At 37.2% G+C, this 27654-nt stretch overlaps 1 protein-coding gene across 23 annotated transcripts in view; it reads right to left on the bottom strand.

Moving 5' to 3' along the window:
• The window catches only part of PPHLN1 (periphilin 1), a 146361-nt gene that overhangs the window by 95875 nt on the left and 22832 nt on the right, over positions 1-27654 (bottom strand). For 11 of the 23 annotated variants that reach the window (XR_014804033.1, XR_014804031.1, XR_014804032.1 and 8 more), the window contains 2 exons: positions 20199-20360; positions 16936-16997 (listed from right to left, as the gene is read on the bottom strand). The exons of 4 other annotated variants lie outside the window; for them this stretch is intronic. Coding sequence is in view for 16 of the 19 variants with exons in the window: in XM_084957227.1 (XP_084813353.1) it covers positions 16936-16997; positions 20199-20360 (224 nt within the window). In the remaining 3 variants the exon portion in view is untranslated. The remainder of the gene's footprint in view (positions 1-16935; positions 16998-20198; positions 20361-27654) is intronic. 8 more of the 23 variants (XM_084957229.1, XM_084957230.1, XM_021092555.2 and 5 more) reach the window with 1 other exon arrangement.

Raw genomic sequence — 27654 nt, 5'->3', positions numbered from 1 at the left:
CCGTTGACTATTAAGATTGCTTTAGGAGTTCCCCTCGTGGCTCAGTGGTTAATGAATCCGACTAGGAACCATGAGGTTGCGGGTTCGATCCCTGCCCTTGCTCAGTGGGTTAAGGATCCGGCGTTGCCGTGAGCTGTGGTGTAGGTCGCAGACGCGGCTCAGATCCTGCGTTGCTGTGGCTCTGGTGTAGGCCAGCGGCTACAGCTCCGATTTGACCCCTAGCCTGGGAATCTCCATATGCCGCAGGAGCAGCCCAAGAAATGGCAAAAAGACAAAAAGACAAAAAAAAAAAAAAGATTGCTTTAAGTCAGAGTAACAATCGCCTTTGGAAAGGAAGAAGAAAGTAATTCAGCAGGAACTTGAAGAAGCTTCTGGGATGCAAGTAATATTCTATTTCTTAACCTGGATTGTGGTTACACTTATAGTTAACATTGGGTTACATGTTTTGATTTGTGTACTTTACCTATGTTATATGCTCTAATAAGTGTGCATTTAAAAAGAAAGATATCTATTTTCCTCTAAAAATGTGATACATAAAAATATAGCTTCTGGAGTTCCTGCTGTGGCACAGTGGGTTAAAAATCCAACTGCAGCAACTCGGGTCACTGTGGAGGTGCAGTTTCAATCCCCAGCCCAGTGCAGTGGGTTAAAGGATCTGGCGTTGTCGTAGCTGCTATGTAGGCTGCTGCTCAGATTCAAGCACTGGCTCGGGAACTTCAGTGTGCTGAGGGTGTGGTCATAACATAAAATATATATACATGAATATAGCTCTTTTAATATTTATAGATAGAGCTTTTATCTTTGAGAAAAGAATTTTCATTTTTAATTTTTATTTTAAGGAAAAACAAATTGTAAGATCAACTATTGTCTAAAAATCAATATTACTTTTTAAGGATTTCTTTCAAACACCTGAGGAACAAGAGAAGGCAGTCTAGTCAATGTCAGCTACCAGTATGGTTTCGGGCCATCTTCCCAGAGGATCACTAAGGAATCAGTGCAACAGGACTAGGTTCCTCCACTCTGCAAAGGCAAACCTTCCAATATGCCTTGACCAAGAAATCATCCAACTTATATTTTCTTGTTATGTATTTTTCCATTATTTAGAAGCTTAAAAAAAACTAAAAAAACTGGGCAAAATAAAATTTTTTAGCAATCTGCTCAGAGTGATCAGAGAACTAAGAATGCAGTAAAGAACCATGGATCCAATACACAAGAGAAGTAGGAAGCCCAGAGAGCTGCGGCTGTCTTTGGGGCTGATTTTCCCTTTATGTGTCTGCCAAATTCAGAAACAGTGGCTGCAAGGGTGAAAAGCTGAGAAATAATTTTGATATCTTCATAGGACTATGATATAAAAACAAGAGTCCAGATCATACCAAAGAAGGCTGAAACTCCTACATGCTACACAATGAACAGGGTGAACTGGAAATAGACTAGCCTGGCTTCATAGGACCTAAATTCATTAAGGTAAACCCAAATTGCTAATGACTAATCCTCTGTTTTAAATACTTAAAAGATTTCTGTTTTCCTGATCATTAAGATTCCCTGAAATTATTTCAGATATAAATTCCCACTTTTACGAGAAAATCTATGTACCTAAAATCACCTAAGTAAAATAAATTTAAGCTAGACATTCTTAAATACAGAACTGTTTCCTAAAGAACTGTACAAATTAAAACAAAGCCATAGATGCAATTGTCATTGAGTACTTAAAATACAAGACATAAAAACTCTATAGACTATCATTAGTTTGACAAAAAAAAATTAAAAAGAATGAAATGATAGAAAAACACTATTTTATTCATACTATTTTTCTTTCAAAATGTTAGTCCCGACACTCATGATTAGCTATAAAATTCAATCATTATCAACTACTATAATTTTCTTTGTGCAAGTATCATACTGATTTTAAGAAAGGATTTTGTTTAACAATGACCCTGAAGCATGATGAACATGGCAACAGGATACTGGAAACTTGAGCACATTTTAAATGCGATTCCATAAATCACAGGATAAAACTCTGCACTGCAAGTAAGACAAAATTCCATTAACCACACAAAGAAATCTTACATTAAAAGCCTTCAAACTAAAAAGTTTCCACCTATGTTGAAAACAAGGCTATCAACATATATATTGAGTTTAATGCCAGGAATTATAAGTAGAAGTCAAAAAAGAGCTCTTGAAGAAATACAAGTACAACTAGAATGCTTACTACGAAGCCTCCTCAAAAAACCCATATATTTAACAGAACTGATGATTTTTTTTTTTTAAGGGCCACACCTGCTGCACATGAAAGTTCTCAGGCTAAGGGTCAAATAGGAGCTGCAACTGTTGGCCTATACCAGAGCCACAGCAATGCCAGATCCAAGCCGTATCTGCAACCTATACCACAGCTTACAGCAATACTGGATCCTTAACCCACTGAGCAAGGCCAGGGACTGAACTTGCAACCTTATGGATACTAGTCAGATTCACTTCCATTGAGCCCCATGGGGAACTCTGAACCGATGATTTTTATTATCAAAAAAAGTACCTAACTTGAGAGAGGACAGCATTTTCAGCTGTGTCACAGACATTTCGGCCATAATGTCAGGAGGCATAATTACCTAGAGAATGGAAGTTGGGAAGAACTAACACCTTTAAGGCACTGGTTCTCAAATTAAGAATCTAGGACCATCTGTACTATATTACTTTGGATGCTGGTTTCGAAAGTAAATTTATGAAGACTGGATTCTCACCTTTTAATAGCCCCACAATAATTCCAGTCCCTCACACCAAACCAGACAAGTTTTGACACACCTCTTGGTTTCAATAGATGTACGTTTACTGGTTAAGAGCGAAATTCAAATAAATTAGGAGGGGCTCAATCTCTAGAATATACAAGCAACTTATACAATTCAACAGCAAAAAAGCCAACAACCCAATTGAAAAGTGGGCGAGGGAGTTCCCGTCATGGCTCAGAGGTTACCAAATCTAACTAGGAACCATGAGGTTGCAGGTTCAATCCCTGGCCTTGCTCAGTGGGTTAACGATCCGGTGTTGCCATGAGCTGTGGTGTAGGTTGCAGACGAGGCTTGGATCCCGCGTTGCTGTGGTTCTGGCATAGGCCGGTGGCTACAGCTCCAATTAGACCCCTAGCCTGGGAACCTCCATATGCCGTGAGAGCGGCCCTTGAAAAGGCAAAACAAAAACAAAAAAGACAACAACAACAACAAAAAGTGGGCGAAAGACCTGAATAGACATTTTCCAAGGAAGATGTACAGATGGCCAACAAGCACATGAAAAAATGCTCAACATCACTGATTACTAGAGAAATGCAAATCAAAACTACCACGAGATACCACCTCACACCAGTCAGAATGGCCATCATTAATACGTCCACAAATAACAAACGCTGGAGGGGGTGTGGAGAAAAGGGAACCCTCCTGCACTATTGGTGGGAATGTAAGCTGGTACAACCACTATGGAGATCAGTATGGAGATACCTTAGAAATCTATACATAGAACTACCATATGACCCAGCAATTCCACTCTTGGGCATATATCTGGACAAAACTTTCCTTGAAAATGACACATGCACCCACATGTTCATTGCAGCACTATTCACAATAGCCAAGACATGGAATCACCCCAAATGTCCACTGATAGATGATTGGATTAGGAAGATGTGGAATATACACCACATGGAATACTACTCGGCCATAAAAAAGAACGAAATAATGCCATTTGCAGCAACATGGATGGAACTAGAGACTCTTATCCTGAGTGAAGTAAGTCAGAAAGAGAAAGACAAATACCATATGATATCACTTATGTCTGGAATCTAATATATGGCACAATTTCCACAGAAAAGAAGATCATGGACTTGGAGAATAGACTTATGGTTGCCAAGGGGGAGAGGGAGGGAGTGGGGTGGTTGAGTAGCTTGGAGTTAATAGATACAAACTACTGCATTTGGAATGGATTAGCAATGAGATCCCGCTGGTAGCACTGGGAACTATGTCTAGTCACTTATGATGGAGCATGATAATGTATGAAAATAGAATGTGTAACTGGGTCATTATGCTGTACAGTAGAAAAAAATTGTATTGGGGAAATAACTATTAAAAAAGTAATAACAAAGTAGGAGGCAAAGTTATAAGGAGAGGGAAGAAAGGTTGTGGGTGGTCCCCCTTTAGTCAATGTCCTTCTCCAGCTAACATTCCCTACTTGCCATTTCACGTAAGTATTTTTAAAAAGTTATTCACCCAGATTGAATCTGCCCTTTCACATGTCATTCATTCTGACATTGCCAAACCTAAGAGATATTTCAATCTTTATATCACTGAAATACTCAGTTGCATTAGACATTGGTGACCCCTAACATTGCTTTAAAAAAAAAAAAAAAAAAAAAAAAAAAAAAGCTTTATTTTCCACCACTTCCATAAAAGCTTTCCCTAGGGTTCTGACTTTAGTTCACTGCTCTTGTCTAACTACCTCTTCTCCTTGGACAACCTCAATTTTGAATGAGGCTCCTTCCTTGCAATCATTCCTCTTGTATCGCCAATCTCGGATAATGGTACTACTATACACATACTAACAAAACAAAAAATCCAGATATTTCCCTCTTCTTTATTCCCACATCTAATAGCCGTATCTTACTGATTTTTCACTTCCTAAGCATTTATCACATGTAACCCTTTACCTCCATCCCAACTCCCCTTATCTGATTCAGACACTCATAGATTCTTATGCTATCTCTAGTGCCATGTATAAGTCATCCCTTACACTGAAGATGAAGTGTACTAAAATCTGAATGAGTTACCATAGCCCTTCTTTCTACCAAGCTAAAACTTCAGTAGCTCCCCACAGTTCATAGAATATAACCTAGACTTCTTATAGTTTAATTCACAATTTCCCAGCTCAAACATAATTACTTGTTAATACCTCTATACACCCTGCTTTACACAGCCTTGCTCATGCTCTTTCTTTGTAGGAATATGGTCCTGGTAACTCTTTTTCTGATTAACTCTTCTATTTCCTTCAAGTCCTGTTCAAATTATCCCTCTTACAGAAAACTTTAATAAAACCCCAGTACAGGACAATGCTTTCTTGCCTTCTCCAACACTTCATGAAACTTCTATTTCACTTCTATTGAACTTCTATTTCACTAACTAGACTATAAGCTACTGATAAAAGCACAGTGCCCTACACTCAACAAACATTTGCATCACTGAATTAAACCAAAAAAGATGTGTCATGGTATCTTTCTTTCTCTGTCAGAAAGAATATCACCTAAGGAGATAAAATAGCTATAATAAAATTAAAAATTAAATTTTTTTTTTTGTCTTTTTGCCATTTCTTGGGCCACTCCTGCGGCATATGGAGGTTCCCAGGCTTGGGGTCTAATTGGACCTGTAGCTGCCAGCCTATGCCAGAGCCACAGCAACGCGGGATCCGAGCCACGTCTGCAACCTATACCACAGCTCACGGCAATGCCGATCGTTAACCCACTGAGCAAGGGCAGGGATCGAACCCGAGACCTCATGGTTCCTAGTCGGATTCGTTAACCACTGCGCCACGACGGGAACTCCTAAAAATTAAAGCTTTTTAAAAATATCAGTAAGGGGGAGTTCCCGTCGTGGCGCAGTGGTTAACGAATCCGACTAGGAACCATGAGGTTGCCGGTTCAGTCCCTGCCCTTGCTCAGTGGGTTAACGATCCTGCGTTGCCGTGAGCTGTGGTGTAGGTTGCCGACGCGGCTTGGATCCTGCGTTGCTATGGCTCTGGCGTAGGCCGGTGACTACAGCTCCGATTCGACCCCTAGCCTGGGAACCTCCATATGCCGCAGGAGCGGCCCAAGAAATGGCAAAAAAAAAAAAAAAAAAAAAAGGACAAAAAAAAAAAAAAAAAAAATATATATATATATATCAGTAAGTATGGAAGTTCCTTTGTGGCTCATCGGTAATGAACCTGACTAGTATCCATGAGGGTGCGGCTTCCTTCCCTGGCCTCACTCAGTTGGTTAAGGATCTGGTGTTGCCATGAGCTGTGGTGTAGGTCATACATGCAGCTCAGATCCCATGTTGCTGTGGCTGTGGCATAGGCCGGCAGCTGCAGCTCCAATTCGACCCCTAGCCTGCGAACTTCCATATGCTGCAGGTGTGGTCCTAAAAAGCAAAAAAAAAAAAAAAAAAATTTAAATTAAATTAACAAAATATATATGTATGTATGTATGTATGAAATACTGAACTATGAAATCAAATTTTCCACATGTGAATACAGGGGAAAAAAGTATTTAAAAATAAAGTATATCGACCACTTGACACTTTTGTTCCATAGTTTAAAATATATTTAATATTTAAAAAATCAGTTCCATCCTAAGTTTTATTCTAAGACCTCGTAACTACAAGGGGAAGAAAAGAGCCCTTAAAAAATAATCTCATTCTGTCCACATCAATGACCCCTGAATACAAAATGAAATAAATAAATCCTAACATATTCTGAATTTCACCTACAAGTGTATTTTGAACAAATAAATAATATAACCATTGAGTAAATACAGAACCAAGATTAGTAGGTGATGATAAACTTGAAATGCAGATTAAAAAAAAAAAAAAGACAAGAAATATAGATAAATTTTCAGGTATGTGGCTCTATTAAATAAGAAAGTGATAACTTTCAGAGCAGAGACAGGCAAGGGAGAAGGGCTTGCATGAGGATCATAGAACTTGATATATTTCTTACTCTGTTAGCTATTATTCAATCCCATTGTTTCCAATGATTCCACACTCCCATTAACAAGACATATTTGACTATCAACTACTAACATATGCATGCTGCATTTATAAAGTACATAATATGCTATAATAGAAACACATAAAACAGAAAGTGAAAAGAGTAATTATAAACAGAACGTTCCACTATTGGTAACAGACCTGTGGAAGACGGTATAAAAGCAAGGCACCCCAGTAGCAGCCAGTGATGGCCATCTGCAAAAGGAAGGAGCTGGGGAGTGTGACAAGACAGACCCAGGGGGTCAGAAGACTCTACAGGAATGTAAGCAAATACAGTGAGCGTGCTGGTTTCAGGTCTGAGATCAGATTTTACAAGCTACTTACAAGCTAATGAGTCAGATTGTTACTATTTCATGGATGCCTCCAAAAGAAACAAGGCTTTGGGTCAGAGACAACGGACTTTAAATAGCATCAGCACAGCAAACAATTTAAGCATTGGCATGCTTGCATCAGTTACCCTGGGTCCTAGGTCCCAAGTCCCACAGCAACAGTGAGACATAAGCCCAGATGGATGCATGTGGTAGTTCTGATTCATAACTGAGAAACAGTGAACTTGGGGAACTCACTATTTTTATACCAAGCAATAAGCCAGATTGCTCTTTGACACAGAGGAGTTATTACCTTATCCTTCAAGACTGCTCACTACAAACTCAGCTCTGAGAAATAACATGGATAAAAAGCAGTCAGAGGAGTTTCCTTTGGGGCTCGGCAGTTAACAAACCCGACTAGGATCCATGAGGATAAGGGTTTGATCCCGGGCCTCACTCAGTGGATTAAGGATCTGGCGTTGCTGTGAGCTGTGATGTAGGTTTGCAGATGCAGCTTGGATCCCGAGTTGCTGTGGGTGTGGTACAGGACGGTGGCTACTGCTCCAATCCAACTCCTAACCTGGGAACTTCCATATGTCGTGGATGCAGCCCTAAAAAAAAAAAAAGAGTGATCAGGGGAGTTCCCCTTGTGGCTCAGAGGAAATGAATCTGACTAGTATCCATGAATATGCAGGTTCAATCCCTGGCCTTGCTCAGTGGGTTAAGGATCCGGCGTTGCCAGGGGCTGTGGTATAGGTCACAGACGTGGCTTGGATCCCACATTACTGTATGCCGGCAGCTACAGTTCCAATTCAATACCTAGCTCGGAACCTCCATATGCCATGGGTACAGCCCTAAAAAGACAAAAAAAAAAAAAAAAAAATGTTATCAGAGCCTTGCATTCCTGGTGTATCTTGGTAAGATGTGTAGGAGTGCAAGAGACTCATGGAAGACTGTCTCTCCCAATAACTGGGAGCCGGGTTTTTCAATGATGAAGAGGAGTAAAATATGGGAAAGATAAAAGGACACTGCCATGAACTCATGGTTTTCAATGTATGTGAATACTGTATAGAAATACAGATATTAAAGTTATATGTATGCACACTCTCCTGCATGTGCACACCTAGTGTCCAGATCTTGTTTATAAAAAAAAACAAAAACAAAAAAAAACACTCTTCACTAAAGAGAACCTGTGCTCCTTACAGAAAATGCTGAATTTTTATTTTTTTTTTTTTGTCTTTTGTCTTTTTTGTTGTTGTTTTGTTGTTGTTGTTGTTGCTATTTCTTGGGCCGCTCCCGCGGCATATGGAGGTTCCCAGGCTAGGGGTTGAATTGGAGCTGTAGCCACCGGCCTACGCCAGAGCCACAGCAACTCGGGATCCGAGCCACGTCTGCAACCTACACCACAGCTCACGGCAACGCCGGATCGTTAACCCACTGAGCAAGGGCAGGGACCGAACCCGCAACCTCATGGTTCCTAGTCGGATTCGTTAACCACTGCGCCACGACGGGAACTCCTGAAAATGCTGACTTTAGAGCCAAGGCAGAGACAATGTAAGAAAAATCTAGAACATCTTTCATCAGAAAGTAAAGAAATAATAAAAAATTGATAAAATTCAATGAGTTAAAACAACACAGATGACCTTAATTTGGCAATGGATTCTTATATGATACAAAAAGCATTAGCAACAAAAGGAAAAATAGATATATTAGATTTTATCAATTTTAAAATTTTATACAAAGGACTTTATCAATGAAAATGAAATTGACACTTTCATTAAAAAGTATCATACAGTGATATGAAAAGTGAAAAGACAATATAAGGAATGGGAGAAAATATTTCTAAGTCATATATCTGATTAGGATTTAACATCCAGAATATATAAAGAAACTCCTAAAACTCAACAACAAAAAGACAAACAACCCTCCTCAACAAAAGTAGTAGTAAGCCAAACCCAACAATACATTAAAAGGATCATACATCATGATCAAGCAGGATTTATCCCAGCAATGCAAGGATTTCTCAATATACACAAAAAAATGATACACCACATTAACAAACTGAAGAATAAAAACCATATGATGATCTCAATAGAAGGAGAAAAGGCTTCTGACAAAAACTCAACACCCACTTATGATAAGAACTCTCCAGAAAGTAGGCATAGAGGGACCCTGCCTCAACATAATAAAAGCCATAAATGACAAACCCATAGCTAACATTATACTCAACTGTGAAAGCATTGCCTCTAACATTAGGAACAAGGCAAGGATGCCCACTCCCTCCATTTTTCTTCAACATAGTTTTGGAAGTCCTAGCTGCAGCATCAAATAAGAAAAAGAAATTTAAAAAAAAAAATCCAAACTGGAAAAGAAGAAATAAAACTGTCACTATCCGCAAATGACATGATACTATACATAGAAAATCCTAAAGACACAACCAGAAAACTGCTGGAGTTCATCAATGAATTCAACAGAATTGCAGGATACAAAATTAATACACAGAAATCTCTTGCATTTCCATACACTAACAATAAAAGATAAGAAAGAGAAATTAAGGAAACACATCCCACTTACCATTGAATCGAAAAAAAAACCTAGGAATAAACTCACCTAAGGAGGCAAAGATCTATACTCTGAAAACTCTAAGATGTTGGTGAAAGAAATCAAAAATGACACAAAAGGATGGAAAGATATATCATGTTCTTTGATTGGAAGAATCAATATTGTTAAAATGACTATACTACCCAAGGCAATCCCTATCAAATTACCAATGGAATTTTTCACAGAATAGAACAATTTTTTTTTTTTTAATTTGTATGGAAACACGAAAGACCCCAAATAGCCAAAGCAATCCTGAGAAAGAAAAAACAAAGATGGAGGAACCAGGCTCCCTGACTTCAGACTATACTACAAAACTACCATCATCAAAATGGTATGGTACTGGCACAAAAACAAATGTAGATCAATGGAAGTAGATAGAAAGCCCAGAAACAAATGCACACACATAGGATCAATTAATCTATGACAAAGGAGGCAAGAATATACAATGAAGAAAAGATGGTCTCTTCAGTAAGTAGTGTTGGGAAAACCAGACAGCTACATATAAAAGAATGAAAGTAGAACATTCTCTTACACCATGCAGAAAAATAAACTCAAAATGGACTAAAGACCTAAATGTAAGGCTGGATACTATAAAATTCTTAGAGGAAAACACAAGCAGAATACTCTCTGACATAAATCACAGCAATAGTTTTGTGGATCACCTCCCAGAGTAATGAAAATAAAAACAAAAATCAACGAATGGAACCTAATTAAATTACCATATGATCCAGCAACCCCATTCCTGGACATCTATCCAAAGAAACCCATAATTCAAAGATACATGCACCCTATGGGAGTTCCTGTTGTTGCTCAGTGGTTGGCAAATCCAACTAGGTTTGATCCCTGGCCTTACTCAGTGGGTTGGGACTCCAGCATTAGCCGTGAGCTGTGGTGTAGGTTGTGGCTTGGATCCTGAGTTGCTGTGGCTCTGGCGTAGGCCAGCAGCTACAGCACCAATTAGACCCCTAGCCTGGGAACCTCCATATGCCACTGGAGAGGTCCAAGAATTGGCAAAAAGACAAAAAAAAAAAAAAAAAAAAAAAGATACATGCACCCTAATGTTCACTGCAGCACTACTTACAATAGCCAAGACATGGAAGCAACCTAAATGTCCATCAAAAGAGAAGTGGATAAAGAAAAGGTAGTACATATGTACAATGGAATATTACTCAGCCAAAAAAAAAACAAAAAAAGGGAATGAAATAATGTTATTTGCAGCAACACGGATGGACCTAGAGGTTATCATACTGGAGTTCCCGTTGTGGCGCAGTGGTTAATGAATTCAACTAGGAACCATGAGGTTGTGGGTTCAATCCCTGGCCTCGCTCAGTGGGTTAAGGATCTGGTGTTGCCGTGAGCTGTGGTCTAGGTTGTAGACTCGGCTTGGATCCCTCATTGCTGTGGTTCTGGCATAGGCCAGTGTCTACAGCTCCGATTAGACCTCTAGCCTGGGAACCTCCATATGCCACAGGAGCAGCCCTAGAAAAGGCAAAAAGACCAAAAAAAAAAAAAAAAAAAAAAATTATCATACTAAGCGAGGTAAGTCACAGGAAGAGAAATATCATATAGCATCACTTATATGTGGAATCTTAAGAAATTATACAAATGAACGCATTTACAAAACAGAAACAAGACTTATAGACTTAGAAAGCAAATTTATGGTTACCAAAGGGGAAAGGTGGGGGGCAGGGATAAATCAGGAGTCTGGGATGTTAGTTAACAAGGACCTACTGAACAGCACAGGGAACTCTACTCAATATTCTGTAATAACCTATACGGTAAAAGAATCTGAAAAAAATGGATATATTTATATGTATAACTGAATCACTTTGCTGTACAACTGAACCTAGCAAAACATTGTAAATCAACTATACGCCAATATAAAATAAAATTAAATTAAAAAAAAAACTTTTAAATGGGCAGAAAAAACTGAATAGACATTTCTCCAAAGACATACAAACGGCCAACAGGCACACGAAATGTTGTCCATCATTACTAGCCATTAGGGAAATGCAAATCAAAGCCACAAGATACCACTTCACACTTACCAGGATGGCAGTAACAGTAGGAACAATAACGATGATGATAGTGATAGGAATACAACAAGTGTTGGTGAGGATGTAGAAAAACTGGAATTCTTATATATTGCCGGGGGAATGTAATTAATTGTACCAACAAATTGTACATTTGAAAATGGTTACAATAGCATATTTTATGACATATTAATTTTACCACAACAAATTTTTTTTTTTAAAGAAACGCAGAAGCAGAAGATCCCGTTGTGGCTCATTGGTAATGAGCCCAAGCATATCCATGAGGATGCAGGCTGGATTCCTGGCCTTGCTCAGTGGGTTAAGGATCCAGTGTTGCTGTGAGCTGTGATGCAGGTCACAGACACCACTCAGATTCTGAGTTGCTGTGGCTATGGCGTACGCCTGCAGCTGTAGCTCAAACGTGACCTCTAGACTGAGAACTTCCCATATGCTGCAAGTGCGGCCCTAAAAAAACAAACAAACAAAAAACAAAAAAGAAAAAGAAACAAGAAGCCACTCTGAAGGGATCTACACTGGCTAGATTTGGGCATCAAAATAATGATAGCAATGGATTATAACACATTGAACAAAATAGGAATCCATGAGTCCACACTGATATAAACAAAGTTTTTGTTTGTTCGTTTTCTAAAGGGGGTAATGGAGAGAAAAGAAACTCTTCTTCACAACAGAATGTCTGCATAATAAACATAGAAAGAGGCATCTAAATTACTCATTTAAAAGCATCTTATTAATAATTAACTCAGGCAAGAAAACATCAATGGCTGTTAAAACTAGGGAGTGAAAGTGGGACAAAGAATAGCATAATCACATAGATGCAAAGTATCTCCCCACAAAACACTAGTTTTAAGGGGGTAGGCTAACTTAACAGTAGAGAAATTTTGCAGACCCCATCTTAATCAGATGATAAAAGTCAATGAAGCCAATAAAGGGACAATTTAAAGACATGTGTAATCTAACAGAATGCAATAAAAAGAACACAACATCACTTCAGGGACTGTCCCAACAAAAAATGCATAACCTGGATCTAAGCATGAAGAAATATCAGACAAACCTAAATTGAGAAACAAAATGTGTTTTGTATTTATCTTGCCAGAAATGGCCATAAAAATCAGGGAAAGACTGAAGAACCCTTACAGATTTAGGGAGGTCTACAAAAATATGAGCTGTGAGATCAGATTAGATCTTTTTGCTGTAAAGCACATTACTGGGGCATTGCTGGAGACATTAATGGGGGTCTCTGGTGAAGGGTTATAGGAGTTCTTTGAGTTATTCTTCCAACTTTTCTATCAATTTTAAAAAGTTTCAAATAAAATGTTTTAAATGTTCTAACGTTTTCTTTGCATAATACAAAGAAGCATCATGTATACCCCACTGACAAAAACAGGAATACTGACCAGTCTCATTCTCCTAATTGTTCAAGACCTTACTCTTAGACAAAATTACATTACTCTTTGGTTTAGGATCCAGTGATTCCCCCCCCCCCCCAACCCAGTACAACAGATAATCTTCATTCATAAAATCTTCTGGGTAGGAACTCTTCACTGAGCCCACTGGATAGGGAACAACTTATAGACAGCCAAAAAGATGCTAGCTGCTAAAAGCTATAGCTTTTGTGATAGCGTAAGACTTGAAATGTTACTGAAGACATGTAGACATCACATGAAGGCACAGGAAGGGGCTGAAGTCAAGGCACTTTCTACTCTACTACCCTGCCCTGTTTTTCTTCATAAAAATCATGTGTCTTGTTTTTGATCTATTTATTATCTCTAATCCATACTAAAATGTAGGCTTCATGAAAGTAAGAACTTAATATCCCCAGAGCCTCGAAGAGTACATGACATATATGACACAAAATATTTATCAAATGAATAAACATACCATAGAGATGATCTCTATATCCTGAAAAGGGTATATTTTGTTTTTTTCATAATTAACATTAAAGGATTATTATGTGGCAGGCATGGTACAGTATGTGTTATATGTGTTAAATCATTTAATGCTTTTTTAAAAATTGAAGTATAGTTGATTTACAGTATGTTAGTTTCAGATGTACAGCATAGTGATTCATTATTTTTGCAGTTTGTATTCCATTATAGGTTACTACAAGATAATAGGTGTAATTCCCTGTGCCATATACAGTATATGACTGTTGCTTATCTATTTTATATATAGTGTATCTATTAATCCCATACCCCTAATTTGTTCCTCCCACCTTCCCTCTCCCCTTTGGTAACCACAGTTTTTTTTTCCCCCTTATCTGGGAATCTGTTTGTTTTGTACATATATTCATTTATATTATCTTTTAGATCCACATTTAAGTGAAATCATATAGTATTTGTCTTTCTCTGACTTATTTCACTATGCACAATATTCTCTAGGCTCATCAACCTTGCTGCAAATGGCAGTCTTTTGTTCTTTTTTATAGCTGAGTAATATTCCAGTTTATATTGTGTTTCTTTTAGGATTTTAAAAGGCAAACTGAAAACATCTATTAAAATTTAAATTATATATGCCTTTTGACCCAGAAATTCCACTACTGGCAATTGATCCCACAGCAACTAAAGTACAGTTTTTTAAAGATACTATGCACTCAGATTTACTGCAGCACTGATTTTTACTGGAAACAGCATGAATATTCATCAATAGGTGAACAGGTAAATTATCTGGCATATCCACATAATGGAATATTATTTGGCCATTAAAAAGATTCAAATTAAAGTTAAAACAATTAACAGATTTTCACAAGCCTCTGGAGAAAAGCAACTTTGAGAAAAGTGTGATCTCATGAACAAAATCAAATAGCCCAAAAGAATATAGAGGAAAGCAGAACATATACCAAATTATAAACATTGCTATTAAGACTGACATCTACATGTTTTCATTTCATTTATGTAAAGTTGTAAACATGTATAGGAAAAAAAACACTAAAAAAGACAAGAAGAAAATAAAGATACAAACACTCTTATTTTTTTTATTTTTATTTTTGTCTGTCTTTTTAGGTCCTCACCCATGGCATATAGAGGTTCTCAGGTTAGGGGTCGAATCAGAGCTGTAGTCGCCGGCCTACACCACAGTCATAGCAATGCCAGATCTGAGCCACATCTTCGATCTACACCATAGCTCACAGCAACACCACATCCTTAACCCACTGAGCAAGGCCAGGGAATCGAACCTGCTATCTCATGGCTCCTAGTTAGATTCATTAGCCACTAAGCCACAATGGGAACTCCATGACACTCTTATTTTAAAAGTTGAAAATCAGTAGAAAAAAAATAATTCAAGAGCTGTCACTTTGGCAGTAAATAAAACCATTGGCTAAGGTGGGGGGAGCGGGAAGTGGTAAATTTTGCTTTTCACAGTTGGGTCTCTATTACATCAGATTATTTATGTTGACATACTAGGCTTCCCACTTCACATTCCCCCCCCTCCTCAAATAGCACTTTGTCCCAGTACTATTTATTAAAAAGTTCATTCTTTCCCCATTTGATTTGCAATGCTCCTACTGCTATATCCCAGACTTTTAGACATAGGTAGGTTTGCTTTCAGACTCGCTATTTTGTTTCACATTACTACAACTTTATAGTTTTGATATATACTACCTTGAATCTTCACATCTTTTTCAAGACTATTTTTGCTATTTGGGCTTTTACTCTTCATATTAATTTTAGAACCAGCTTGGTAACTCCCATGCTTAAAAAAAAAAAAAAAAAAATCTAGGAATTTAGATGAACCACATCAAATTCACATCTGAATCTGAAATTATACATTTGTGAGATTGTCTTCTTCCCAGACAGTGATGTCATACGTTGCTACTTTTATTCAGGATATTAAAATGTTCTTTAGAAATGACTTATAATTTCACCCAAATAGGTCTCATATACTTCTGTTAAATTTATTCTTATGACTCCTTATAGTTTTATGCTACAGTGTTCACAATTTTTACAACTGATGCTGCTGGTAGTTTTTATTATACTGAACTGAGCCACGACAGGGACTCCTGCTATGAGTTCTGAACATCCTTGTACATTCCTGCCATTCATACCAAATTGAAAGAACTTTCCATGTTTTTGTAAAAGACAGTTCAAAAGGTTAAGGTAACCACAGCATAACTTCTTATGAGTGCTTACTGCCACAGAAAGGACTGGCCTGCTTCCTGATTGCAACAAAAGGTAACTAGTTTTTTAACTCTGGGTTCCTCAACTATACTGCATCCCACTGTGTGCACAGCCACCCTCCCAGCCCATCACATCAGCGTGTAGGACTTGGGGGCAGGGAACCAACACTGTCATGCCGATGCCCTTGCTGACTGCTGTACTGTGAGTAACAACTGCCATGCTTATCCACTGAATCCTTTTGTCCACCCCTTGCCATTCTCCATGAGTTTGGCATTCTTCTCTGGCAGTCCATAAAACATCTTTAAACAACAACAATAACTATCGGAGTTCCTGTTGTGGCTCAGAGGTTAACAAATCTGACTAGGAGCCATGAGGTTGCAGGTTCGATCCCTGGCCTTCTCTGTGGATTAAAGATCCCGTGTAGGCCAGCAGCTACAGCTCTGATTAGACCCCTAGCCTGGGAACCTCTATGTGCTGTGGGTATGGCTCTAGAAAAGACAAAAAGACCAAAAAACCCAGTAACAATAACTATCGACCTGGTTAAATCTCTCAAGCTTTTTTTTCTAACTATTCTATCAAATGCCTCTATAAGTAACAAAGCTAACAATGACTATAAGGCCTTTCCAAACTGTGTTTCCCAAACAGAACTTAGTTGATTGATATAAAGCAACTGAGAGATGCTTTACAATAGGAGACAATTTGTAATGACTCAAGTATTCTCAGGAAAGATACTTCTGGAAAAAAATGCCTTACTTTCTAATTAAGCAAATATTTATCTTACATTCCACACCACACATTAAGGATAATTTAATAATTAGTTGGAGAAAAATATAACAATAGCTTAAACATTTTTAAATATGTATTTTTGTATCAAGTACAAAATGCAAAGAGATGCAGAACACTAGCTATTAACACCATTAATATTGTATCATACAGTCACAAAAAGGATATAATTCTAGCAGCTTTCAAATTTTTAAATCCCACTAAGTATTTCTTCTATGTGCCTTGAGGTTATATTTCAATAGCAGACATCTCAGTGAGTCAAATATCAAAGTAGTTATATTACTACTTTTTATCTTTTTACCTGTATTCAGGCTGCCGGCTTGCAGAATGATCATCTCTTGTCCACCTATAGCCAGACTCATCCTATAACAGAAAAACATTAGATATTCCTTTACATTATTTTGGTCAAATACGTTATGTATATTTCTAACAGTACTAGTGGGAAACTAGTCTATAAAAGCCAAAATAACATGAGGTCAAAAACAATTCTCTAAATTTCTCTGAGCTTCAAAGGAAAAAGAAAAAAAGATACAAGTCATCCATTTCAACAACTAATCTAGCAGCCTGAGAACTGTGGTACCATTTATCTCAATTCAATCGCTTTAAGTATTTCTTTGATAGGCCTTTAGGCAAACAGCCTTATTGCCAAGACACACACCAAGATACACAACATAGAAAGTCTGTTCAGAACAAAGGTTCGATTTAAATTTAGTCAAGTTTTCTTTTCTCATCCTACCTCCCACTAAAAACCAGTTGGAAATAATGTAGTAAGAAATCAGCACTTACTGATAAGCTACATTAGAGCAAGATGTGGCACTAAGTTTAAAATTAATCAAAGAAAGCACACTTTGCCCTCTAAAACAGGCAAATTTGAAAAAGTGCATAAAAAGGAACCACACAGTAATCCACATTCAATTACTTTAAAATTATACATAAAAACAATGTAGAGTCAGCCCTCCAAATCCAAAGGATGCTGTGCATCAGCAGATTCAAGCAACCATGGATCAAAAATATTGTGGAAGGGGGGGATTTCCAGAAAGTTCCAAAAAGCAAAACTTGAATCTGCTGCATGCTATAAACTATTTACATAACATTATGTTGTATTAGGTATTACTAATAATCTAGCAATGATTTAAGGCATAGGGAGGATGTTCATAGCTTTATGCCAATACTATGCCACTTTCTATAAGGGACTTGAGCATGCTTGGGGGTTCTAGAACCAATGCCCTGCTGATACCAAGGGATGATTGTAAACATGTGCATTACCTACGATCAGAAACACTGATTCAGCTAAAATAAATACTGACTTCATCTTCCTCTTTAGCATTACATAATCATGATCATAACCATAAAATGTATTTGTCATTTTCTTTCCCATTTGTAAATTATGAACAAACAAAAACAAAAAAAAAAAACTCGGACATTCCCACGTGGTGCAAGTTAGGGATCCAGCATTGCCACAGCTGTGGTGCAGGTTGCACTGTGGCTCAGATTCAATCCCTGGCCTACGAACTTCCACATGCTGTGGGGATGGCCACAAAAAAAAAGAAAAAAGAAAAAAAACTCGACAGCTATAATAACATATTGCATCAAGTAAGTAGTTTGCTTTTGCTTTATAGTAATTGAACTCTAGGTAAGAATTAGTGTCATGAGAATCCTAAAGATCTCAAGTGGGCTTGCTTGTTTGAAGTAAATTTAAAGAGAAAATGTATATGTCTAAACACAATTTGTAATCATTATAAAAATATTATCAAGGCGGTATTAAGCTGCAAGGTTTTAGAAGAAAACCACTTCAAATACAAATTGGTCCAATGAGTAGTTCCCAACGTGGCTCAGTGGAAACAAATCTGACTAGCATCCATGAGGACACAGGTTTGACCCCGGCCTTGCTCAGTGGGTTAAAGATCCAATGTTGGCCTGAGTTGTGGTGTAGGTCACCGATGTGGCTTGAATCTGGTGTTGCTGTGTTGTGGTGCAGCCCGGCAGCTACAGCTCCAATTCGTCTCCTAGCCTGGGAACCTCCATATGCCGTGGGTGCGGCCCTAAAAAGCAAAAAAAGACAAATTGGTCCAATGAATCCAAAATCCCTGTCTATACTAAGTGGCCACATGGTTTTCTTAAGGAAGATAACTTTTTATGCAGAGGACAAATTGTTTCTCCTTGAGATTACTTGGAAGAATGGCTCTGATAGCAAAATCTAATTATTTCTGGAATAGAAATAATGCATAATGTTTACTTTTCAATACCAAACCTTTCTTCCTCAAGAACAGTATGACATTTAAAATTGAACAAAATAAAAATCAAGGAAGTAAGGAGAAGTAAGGAAGCTAATAATACCCTAAGCTTAAACACAAGAAAATATTGAATAGTCTCATTTCCACTTCAGAATCATCAAGGGTTGCTATAGTGTGGTAGTAAGAGAACTGGACTCCCATATACACCCACCCTGGGGAAATCACCTACCTCCATTTCTTCAAGTGTAAAGCATGGAAACTAACTCCAACAGCCAATGTGAGGTCAAATTTCATTAACAACAATGTCTGACTATGTACTGTCAATTATAATATTATACAGTAGGTAGGGGGAAAGGAGAAAATGTAGGAAATGGTCTAGCAGAGGAATGTTGTAAACATTCAAGCCAAGTCAAAGGAAGTGCACCAAGGAACGGTTACATCAAATTCAGTCATAGATTACCACAACATTAAATATATACTTCTAGATTATTAGAGATGATCAAGAAAAAAAAAACATCATAGTAATAGCAATAATAGCTAACATTTAAAAAGTGCTTACTATACGACAGACAATGTTTTGAGGGCTTTCTAATCTGAGTTAGGAAGTAGACTTTAATAATAACTGTAAGGGAGTTCCTGTCGTGGCTCAGTGGTTAAGGAACCCGACTAGTATCCATGAGGTTTCGGGTTCGATCCCTGGCCTTGCTCAGTGGGTTAAGGATCCGGCGTTGCCGTGAGCTGTGGTGTAGGTCACAGACGAGGCTCGGATCCCACGTTGCTGTGGCTGTGGCGTAGGGCAGCAACTGTAGCTCCGATTGGACCCCTAGCCTGGGAACCTCCATATGCCGCTGGTGCAGCCGTAAAAAGACAAAAGACAAAATAATAATAACAACAACACAATAATACGAGACCAAGTCTCAACAACCCAACCTCACCCACAGCATTTCATGATGAAATAAAGTCATTATGAGTGAGCACACCCAGTAACAGATGATGACCACCTACTTATCACTTACAGAATACAAGAGCAATAGATAAGATTACCTTTATCTGGTTCTGCAAGTCCTCAACAATTTAGGGGTTAAAAAAGCAGACTAGTTGGGATTAATGTCATTTAGATAGAGCTACCAGAGGGCTTACCCACTTTTCCAGCACCCCAAGATTCTTGACTACCAGTTCCCATTTGACAGCTCCAGCAGGCAATTCAACAGAGCATCAAGCAGGAAGTGTTATTCAACTGCCTTCATGGCCAGTCACATAAATTCAAAAAAAATCACGATTTTTAAACTTATAAAAAATAACAATTAGTATATGGGGGAAATTTACATACTCCTCTGTGAGATGGACCACTTCTTCGATCATGAGAAAAACTGCGGCCCTCGTCACATTCTCGGTTAACATGACCGTAATATCTATTGTAGTTTCCTTCACCAGGTCTGTCTAGCAGTGGTGGTTTCTTTGGCACAATATTAACTACTCTATGGTAGCCATCCTAAAACAGACAAAAAGAAATATATAAAAATCACTAATTCCTCTATTTGGTTTTGGAAAGGTTTTTAAAAAGCACAGGAGTTCTTATCCTTAATCAAATAGAGTAAATGTATAAACAAACAAAAATGCATTAATGAAATAACATGAATATAACTAATAGTAAGGTCTTGACATAAATTAAAGGAAACAAAACCATTCAATGAAGAAAGTCAGGTGTTTAAAGTAACATGCAGCAATGCAAAAAACCGATAAGTAAAAGAAAAATACAGTATTATTAATAAAAATAAACTACAGAAAGTGAGAGTGTTACGGTAGCTCTAATCCCTAATTGGCTAGGAATTTTAGAAAGAAAACCATTTAAGACAGCACAGATCTTTGTTCTACTGTGTTTGAAGTACATTGTTCAGAAGAAAAAAAGTTTTTTACACATAATCAGCAGCAAACAGGGAGGTAATACTGAGCTAGAAAGATCTAGAGGAAACATTTTGCTGTTTCTCCAGAAGCACCAGAGAAAGGAGAGCCCTTGACAGAAAATTTGAAATAATTTTCAAAGCAATATGTTAATGTGTTCAAGTTTTAACAGCTGAGTGAATGCTTAGTGGGAGTTGGGAAACTGGACAGAAGGAGAACACTTATCTTAGACTAGAAGCTGCTATGAAAGAACTAAGTAAAAATGATTGTCAATAAAAACTGGAGAGCTACAGAACATGTGTCTATAAATAATCTAGTTTTGAGCATTCATGTCAGTATCAAATGAGGTTATGTGAAAGAAATTGGCAAGCTATCCAAGACCAGGATGTGATCATTATGAGTTAATTCAACAAAATGAAAAACCAAAACATATTGCCCAACATTCGGGGCTGTTTATCTTACTAAGTCTCAGTTTCATTATCTGTAAAACAAGATTAATACTAATACCTACCTCATAGGGTTGTGAGGACTAAATAAAAACCAAACTGTAAAACATTTAGCACAGCAGGTTCTATAAAAATGATTGCTATTTTGATTACTATTTTTGCAACTCTAAGTGAACCAGTGAATTCCTCAAAGTGTCTATCCTTAAATTACTTCTTAGCAATAACTACAACTATGCAGTTATCAAATAACCATAATCAATTCAAATTTTCCAATGGGTAAGAAATTTGTCAACGTGCTAGGAAAAAACTAAGATCAATAGTTCACATCTATTTGACAGTTAAACCGATCTACCCAATTTTCCCCCCCAATGAGGATACAAGTGGTTTCCTTCTTTGGTATGTTAGATATTACATTAAATATATATTCTGTATGATTACATAAAATATAGTGCATAAATGAATTTACTGACTCTTCTAAATACTTTCACAGAAATTTTCAATTAAATCTAATAAGCAAATACTGAGCTTCTTTAAAAAAAAAAACTGGCAGTAAGCCAATTGGTAACATTATAATTTATTGCATTTTCTAATTCAAAATTTGTTATACATAAAATTAGAATCACCTGGAGTTCCCGTTGTGGCACAGCAGAAATGGATCCAAGTAGGAACCATGAGGTTGAGGGGTTCGATCCCTGGCCTTGTTCAGTGGGTTAAAGATCTGGTGGTGCCGTGAGCTGTGGTGTAGATCTAGGACGTGGCTCGGACCTGGCGTTGCTGTAGCTGCGGCAGAGGCTAGCAGCTATAGTGCCGATTGGACCCCTAGCCTTGGAACCTCCATATGCCACAGGTGCAGCCCTAAAAAACAAAAAGAAAAAAAAAAAACAAAAAACCTAGAATCACTGATTTCTCTTATTCTAAGAAACTATAAAATTCCATTCCACTATGTCCTTCTTTGTTTGCATATATCCTTATGTAAAGGTACTCTAAACACTTTTATGAATAGGGGACAGCTATTCCTTTACCAAGCAACCTGTTCCTTTGCTCAACATGCACCTCCCCCACTACCAATTACTACAAAGTTATCTCAGGTTTCAAACTGTATACAGTAAAACTTTTCAAAGAAGTAAAACTCGAATCACATTTAGTTATATATTTAACAAATTGTTTAACCAAATAACAATAAATGAAAATAATCATGCCAAAGTTGTTAATCAGCAAAAGGAAAAAAATCTCCTAATGACAGCTCTTGTACCCAGCAATGAAGATAGAACTGGCATTTTCTTTATTTTTTAAATTTTATTTTATTGGGGTATAGTTGATTTAAAGTGTTCTGTGTGTTATGTTTATATCAAAGTGGATACGTGTGTGTGTATGTATATCCACTCTTCCCCCACCATAGGTTATTACAGAGTATTGAGTAAACCTTCCTACACTATACAGTAGATTCTTGTTAGTTATCTCTTTTACATATAGTATTGTATGGATGTTAATCCCATCTTCCCCCCCACCATAATTCCCCTTTGGTAATCCTAAATTTAATTTTGAAATCTTTGAGTTTGTTTCTGACCTATAAATAAGTTATTTTTTTCATTTTTATTAGATTCCACATATAAGTGATACATATGATATCTGTCTTTGGCTTATTTCACTTAATAGGTCCATTCATTTTGCTGCAAATGGCATTTATTTCTTCTTATGGCTGAGTAATATTCCTCCTTTATGTTTTGAGAAAGTATTCAAATATAAGTAATTATACTATCTCCACTCTGTAGGCATCTAATCTTAAAAGAAAATTCCCTAGTCTTATGAAAGACTTCAGAAAATGAAGATGACTGTAGGAGTCTGTGACAAAGCAAGGCTGTATTTTCAGAGTTCACAGTTTATCCAGATATACCATTCAAGGGTTCTTTTTCTTTCCAATAAAATCCATGATAAGAGGCAAAAATTTCAGAATTTCTTTCAAAAGCTTTTAGTATTTAAAAAGTTCAAATATTATGTTATGTTACTTAACAATGCCAGATCGGAATGGAAATATCACTGTCAAAAATTCTTACACAAATCTTACATTAAGCTATAAATATGTAATTTTCCTTTCTAAATGCTAACAGAAGTACACAAGTCTTCAGATACTGTTATGTTTGGACCTTGCCTTTTAGAAACATATTAGAAAACTATGGAGCCATTATGTACAAGCCAGAAATAAAAATTACGACATAAAGAATATCTCAGAAAGTTAAGGATAACAGGATCATTTTCAATTAATTGAAAAATAAACTTAATGGAATGGAAACACTTCTATTATTTAAAATGCAGATGGATCTATCAAATTTGCTCCTCCTCCAAAGTTATTAATAGTATAATCAGTGAGCTCAAAAATAAAAAGTATTATATAGCTCATAAAAAAAGAAATTTAAAAGCCTATTTTACTTAATCATTTATCTACTCTGGCATGTGTGGAAAGCAAAAACATGCATATAAACTTAACCACTTTTTTGAAAAGTTACAGTTCCATGATTTTTTACATTCTCATATCTGTCATTATCTTAGAGGTGAGACCTACCACAAGGCCCTCTACATTTCTGAAATAAGGACTATTCAGTTTGTTTGTGCTAATAGAAATCAGATTAAGATACAAATCAGTTTTACAATTTTGAAATCTGAAATGGTGATAGTGTTTTGATACAAAACCACCTATTATTTCTTAATTTTCTATAAATTCCAATTTAATATAACTACCAGTTAAAAGCTTTTAGCTAAATAAAAGCATCAAGTCTGATATTTTGTTTGATTCAGTATGTACATGTGTATCAAATTTTCCACACTACTGTTTAGTCTCATTACTAACTGGGTACAAATTATAAGGATTACATTTCTTTTCCATTGTCATTAAAATATACTTTTGCACCCATTTTAACACAAAAAAAATTTATTTAAAATAAAAATTTTAATATATAAGCACCCCTCTTAAGCATCCTTATCTTTTAGAGACACATATTGAAATCTTTCCATTTGAAATAAGGTTTCTTAGATTTACTTAACCTAAATCTAAAGTGGTGAGGGAGGAAAAGTGGTGAAAGCATACACAAAAGTGGTGAAAGTGGTGAAAGCATACACAAAACAAGACTGACCACGCGTTAAAACTGCAATTGTATGATTTGTCCATGAAGAGTTCATTACATAATTTTTGTCTACTTTTACATACTTAATTTTCACCTTTATAAAAAGTCAAAAACAGAGTTCTCGTTGTGGCTCAGAAGAAACAAATCTCACTAGTATCCACGAGGACGCAGGTTCGATCCCTGCCCTTGCTCAGTGGGTTAAGATCCGTTGTTGCCATGAGGTGTGAGGTAGGTTGCAGATGTGGCTCGGATCTGGCGTTGCAGTGGCTGCGGTGGAGGCCGGGAGCTATAGCTCCGATTAAACCCCTAGCTTGGGAACCTCCACATGCCATAAGTGTGGCCCTAAAAAGACAAATAATAAATAAATAAAAAATCAAAAGCAATTGGAACATGCAAATCTACCAAAAAAGTGATTAAGTATTACGGCACATGTAAATATTCAATGCCATTACTTCCTGACACAATCACCCTTTTTGAATGCAAGTTTCATAGGTACAGAAACTTACTGGTCTTAGTCAACTGCTCTGTTCCCAGCACCTGGAACAGTACTTGGCACATAGCAAGCACCGCATACATAATAAATATTCCAGGAGTGTCCAACAGGGATCAGCAGAAACAGATCTGACTAGCATCCATCAGGAGGCAGGTTCGATCCCTGGCCTCACTCAGTGGGTTAAGAATCTGGCATTGCAGTGAGCTGTGGTGTAGGTCACAGACGTGGCTCTTATCTGGTATGGCTGTGGCGTAGGCCAGGCTGCTATAGCTCTGATTGAACCCCTAGCCTAGGTACCTCCCCATGCCATGGATGTGGCCCTAAAAAGACCAAAAAAATTTTTTTTAATAAGTAAATAAATAATCCACTTTGCTATCTCAATTTTATGTTACTGCTGGCATCGCAAGTTTTTTACAAGGGAAGAACCACATTTAACTAAAAAATTCTATTACCCATGAGGCTGGTAGACTTCTACTTTCAAAAGATTGATGTTTCCTCACTCTAATGCCTCAGGTTTTGTAGCACTTATTAGTTTAATTCACTCATTGAATTTCCAATGAAATTGGTATTTCTGAGTCATTTTAATGGTTTTGGGAATAATGGGTCAAATATCTAAAACGGGAACTGCCCCAGTAAATCAGAATGTAGCCAAGAATTGATCATCTCTCTGGAAGTAATGACAACAAAAAAAAGTTAAGTTCACGCATCTGTCAGCCAAAAAAAGTTAAACACCTCCTGGGACAGCTTTATACAAGAAACATCACTAATCGAAACTCAGCAAATGCACACTTAAGATTTTGTATTTCATGTATGTAATTTTCACATTTAAAATAAACTATTAAAGTAGGTTAAGGATCAGCAGATGTTGTTATTGCCATGGCACAGGTTCAATCCCTGGCCCAGTACTTCTGCATGTAGCAGGGGTGGCCAAAAAAATAAAAACAAAAACAAAACGAACAAACAAAAAAACCACTGCATTTTAGCTAATGATATGCATGTTTAGGTAGGTAATGGGAAGAGTGCTGTTGTCCACAGTTTACTTTGAAATGCATCCCCACAATTTGACCGAATAAAGTGGATGCATAAAGACATGATAGATATATAAATGGATAAACACAACAAAGCAAGTTTAATAAAATGTTAATAGTTAAATATAAATGATGAGTAAGTGGATGTTTACTAGAAAATTCAACTTTGCTATAAGTTTGAAAACTTTCATTAACAAAATATTGGAAAAAGTTATATTTACATGGAAAAAGTCACATGAACACTGACTATATAAAACAAAAATAAAAAAGTGGGGCATAGGGAGTTACAATTGTGGCACAGCAGAAACAAATCTGACTAGTATCCATGAGGACATGAGTTCGATCCCTGGCCTTGCTCAGTGGGTTAAGGATCTGGCATTGCCGTGAGCTGTGGTGTAGGGTGCAGAAGTGGCTCAGATCTGGCATTGCTGTGGTGCAGGCCAGCAGCTGCAGCTCCGATTTAACCCTGAGCCTGGGAACTTCCACATGTTGCAGACGCAGCCCTAAAAAGAAAAAAAAAAGTGGGGCATAAAAGAAATTATGCATGTGCATAATAAAAGTATTTCATGAAACAAGAGTGGGAAGAAAAGGAATTATTTCCATGTTAATACACCTTAAACACTTTTATCCGGAATAGGTATATAATTGAATTGCTAAATTAAGGAGATTTGATTATTTCAAGTTGGATAAAAGATCTCTGGTTTCTATTTTGGGTACATTTAAATTTGAGAATATACAGAACAGATATATGCTCTGTATATTACCTACAAGGCCTTAGACGTTAATAAAATCATGTTCTAAATTCACTAAAAAATTCAGTTCTGATTGGCTAGACTCTCCAGGAGAGAGCAACAATCAATTGCAAGAATTATACAAACATTCAACTAACCCAAGGAAATATTAATATGTAACTATTATGAAATCTAATTATGTAACTCAAAATTAACTGAATGTGGTAGAAAAGTTTTAAAAAATTTTAGGAGTTCCCGTTGTGGCACATGGGAAACAAATCTGACTAGGAAGCATGAGGTTGTGGGTTCAATCCCAGGGCCCTGCCCAGTGGACTGGGGATCCGGCGTGGCCATGAGCTGTGGTATAGATTGCAGACCTGGCTTGGATCTGGTGTTGCTGTGGCTGTGATATAGGCCAGCAGCTGCAGCTCCGATTAGACCCCTAACCTGGGAACCTCCATGAGCCTTGAGTGTGGCCCTAAAAAGACCAAAAAAAAAAAAAAATTTTTTTTAAATGTTGCTGCTCCTGACATCACTACCCACAACCTTTACAATTCTCACTGCTACCAAGATTAGATAATCTTTTACTTCATATGTACTTGTTAAAGGAATAGAGGGTGGGCAGGTAGAAGCAGATAGGACTGCTTCAGCCCCAGTTATATTAGAGTGCCCAGAATATAAGCTGCTAGTGTTTTGATCTTTGTTTCCAAATCTTCACAACATTTAAAAATTCCAAAACTAAAACTTATCTCCCATTTTTAAATAAGCTGATGGAAAATGGACATTTTATGTTGCAACTCCATTAAAATGTCCCACATCACCTATCTGTTCTTCATTAGGCTAACAAAATGGACTTCCATAACTGAAAATTATGTACGTAAAAGCCATTCCATCAGAAAACTTGATAAAGGCTATAAAATCAGATAAACAAGCTCATAGAAATGATTGACTAGTGAAAACTGTGCTTTAAAAATAAAGGCCTTCGAGTTCCCTAGTGACTCACTCAGTGGTTAAGGACCAGGCATAGTCACTGCTGTGGCTTGGCTGACTGCTGTGGCAGGGGTTCA

This window comes from Sus scrofa, chromosome 5 (assembly GCF_054392235.1).
Source record: "Sus scrofa isolate SSC_HxYL_T2T_F1_AM1 chromosome 5, Sscrofa_HxYL_maternal_Yorkshire_Landrace_v2.0, whole genome shotgun sequence".
NCBI lineage: Eukaryota > Metazoa > Chordata > Mammalia > Artiodactyla > Suidae > Sus > Sus scrofa.
Note: the sequence above shows the minus strand (reverse complement) of the source record. Positions and strands in the feature narration are given on the sequence as shown.